The following is a 2,685-nucleotide window of genomic DNA, read 5'->3' as shown; positions in this document are numbered from 1 at the left end:
TCACACCCCACTGTTATTTAATTTTTCAAATTTTTGTCCAACTCTTTTGTTTTGCTCGTATGAATTTATATAACATCTTTTATATATATATATATATAACAAAATTCCACACAATTGTTAAAAATAACAAAATTCTTTATAAAAGTTATCTTCTAACTCCACATAATCATAATTATAAATTAAATTCCAAAACATTTCAATAAATTTGTGCCTTTAAAAATTGCTAACTCCACCAAGCCAAATTCTTAGATATTCTTGAAAGATTGACTATCTTCAAATCCAATAGGTGTCTTCTCGGCCTGCATAATAAAATTTTTATTAAGCAATGCATTTATTATTATTATTATTATTATTATTATTAAATAAAGTCAATATACCTGTAAAAGTAATTCAGTCATGCTTATTTGTATGTTTGGATTTTCAGGTGCCATATTAATCTGTAAAAAATAAAAAGATATAAATATATATAAAATTGGTTCTTGATAAAAAAAATTAAATAAAACATATAGTATATTACATGGTTAGGATTATATGATGTAGTCGGGAATGAAAAATCTGGTTGACAAAGTGGCATATAATTGTTGACTTGATCATTGTTGTTAAAGACTTGTGAAACCTGTAAGATAAAATATATAACATTTAATATTATAAAATTATAGAATTGAAAACATAAAATTAAAAAAATAAGAATAAGTACCTGTTTTGTAGACAAGTTTTTTTTAGAAACTTTAGTTTTTTTACGCATCTTCTCAAGAGCATTCTTTGGACGTGTAGAAGAACTACCACGAATTCTCTTATTATTTGTTTTTATACCTTTTATTGTTGTATTGATTCCACCGGTAGTACGATTCTCCTCTTTTCTTCCAACGGTGTCTTCTTCCAAACAAGCATCCACATCATCTGAAAGTCGTTTAAAACCATCTCTAGCAAGTTTATAGGCTTTTTGAGTTACTGATGCTTTTGTTACAATATGAGTGTAGGATCTTGACAAATCTTGATAACATAATGCCAAACTTGCTTTAGGATCATCTCCCTGTTTAATCTCAAAGGTACTACTTGTAACTCCCATCTTCGCATGCTTTGTCCACCTCTTTAAAATGTATTGAGAAGGTATTTTCACAATATTATGAAAGGAAAAGACTTTAAGAATATGTGAGCATAATATTCCTGCAAACTCAAACTTCTTGCAACTACATATTGTTGTATTAGCCGATGAATCATATTTAACTGTGTGGTGAAAAGACTTACCATTCGGAGTAAGCTTATAATCTCTCATAACTCCTAACTCAGTAATAAGTTCCATAGCACAACTATAAGCCTCTGAAAACTCAACCTCAAACATTCTCAACACTGCAGGGGTATACACATTCGCTGCATGATTCAAAATTTCAATTGGAAGTGATGGTGCCAAATTACGTTGACTTACTCTAAAGTCGGCTTTTAACTCTTCATAACGTCGATCATCAATCAACCTCTCAAAATGCTCTAAAAAACGCAACATAGTGTGTTGATAGCTGACATACTTTTTAAGTACATTATTCATGATTTCACTTCGCTGTGTAGTAGTCATATTTGCACAAAAAGTCTCTCTTCCATATACTAAAGCCCATTTCTCCTTAACCTTGAACTATTGTGCCAACCAATCATTATTTTCAAGATTATATTTCCCAAGCATGTTCCCCCAAGCCTCAATAAATTCACATTCTTCATCATACTCATATATGCAATTTCCAAAATCAGTAGCAAATTCACGAAATCTTTCAAAAACACTACTCAAGTGTTTAGCTGCATTTTGATACATATGCCAAATACATAAACGGTGATACGTTTCTGGCCATTGGGATCTTAATGCTTTTGCCATTGCCGCATCTTGATCAGTAAGAATAGTTTTTGGTTTTTTCCATGACATAGCTTCTACAAATGTGTCAAATAACCACATAAATGTTTCAGTAGTTTCATCATATAACAATGCAGCCCCAAATATAGTGGTTTGTTTATGATGATTTACCCCAACAAACATAGCAAAAGGTCGACAATCATGATTTTTTCGGTAGGTTGTGTCAAATCTAACAACATCACCAAAGTTATAATATGATTCCTTCATTCGTGCATCCACCCAAAATATATTTGTTAACAAATCAACTTCATCCGCTTGCAATGCATAATAAAAATTAGGATCTTTTGACTTCATCTTTTGAAGATATTCAAGAACACCACCTGTATCTCCTGCATGCATGTGAATTGTTCTTTTGGTGCGTATATAATTTCGACAATCATCCAAAATAAATCCAAGATTTTCATGTCCGCCGACTCGCCTAATCATTAGTTCCATACTGGCTTTAGGAGCAATTCCTGAATTCTCAGCCATTTCAATTTCAGATGCTTGAGCAGGGGTTATTCTTCTTTGTGACCTATGTAAGTGACTCTTACTGGGGCTTGAAGTCACATGTGTATGCTCTGCATTAAATTCAATAACTTGATATTTTCCAAATTGATGAAGTTTTATCTTCATCCTCGCCAAACAACCAAATCTTGTTGTAGCACGATGACATTTCACATTATCATTTTGTTTATCTTTCTCCCGAAAGCCTTCACATGAGCAACAAAAAGTTCTATTTTTTATTTTTCCATTTTCATTATCCTTATGACTTTTGCTTCTCCGTATGCTAAAACCAACCTTATAAG

At 31.7% G+C, this 2,685-nt stretch overlaps 1 protein-coding gene across 1 annotated transcript; it reads right to left on the bottom strand.

The window, feature by feature from the left end:
• Nucleotides 1-245: 245 nt before the first annotated feature.
• Nucleotides 246-1,570, bottom strand: LOC133800305 (protein FAR1-RELATED SEQUENCE 9-like). Its single transcript, XM_062238261.1, has 4 exons — nucleotides 698-1,570; nucleotides 518-616; nucleotides 378-437; nucleotides 246-299 (listed from the first exon to the last, which is right to left on the bottom strand). The coding sequence occupies exons 1-4, from the start codon at nucleotides 1,568-1,570 to the stop codon at nucleotides 246-248; spliced, it is 1,086 nt and encodes a 361-aa protein (XP_062094245.1).
• Nucleotides 1,571-2,685: the final 1,115 nt, after the last annotated feature.

This window comes from Humulus lupulus, chromosome 9 (assembly GCF_963169125.1).
Source record: "Humulus lupulus chromosome 9, drHumLupu1.1, whole genome shotgun sequence".
Lineage (NCBI taxonomy): Eukaryota > Viridiplantae > Streptophyta > Magnoliopsida > Rosales > Cannabaceae > Humulus > Humulus lupulus.
Note: the sequence above shows the minus strand (reverse complement) of the source record. Positions and strands in the feature narration are given on the sequence as shown.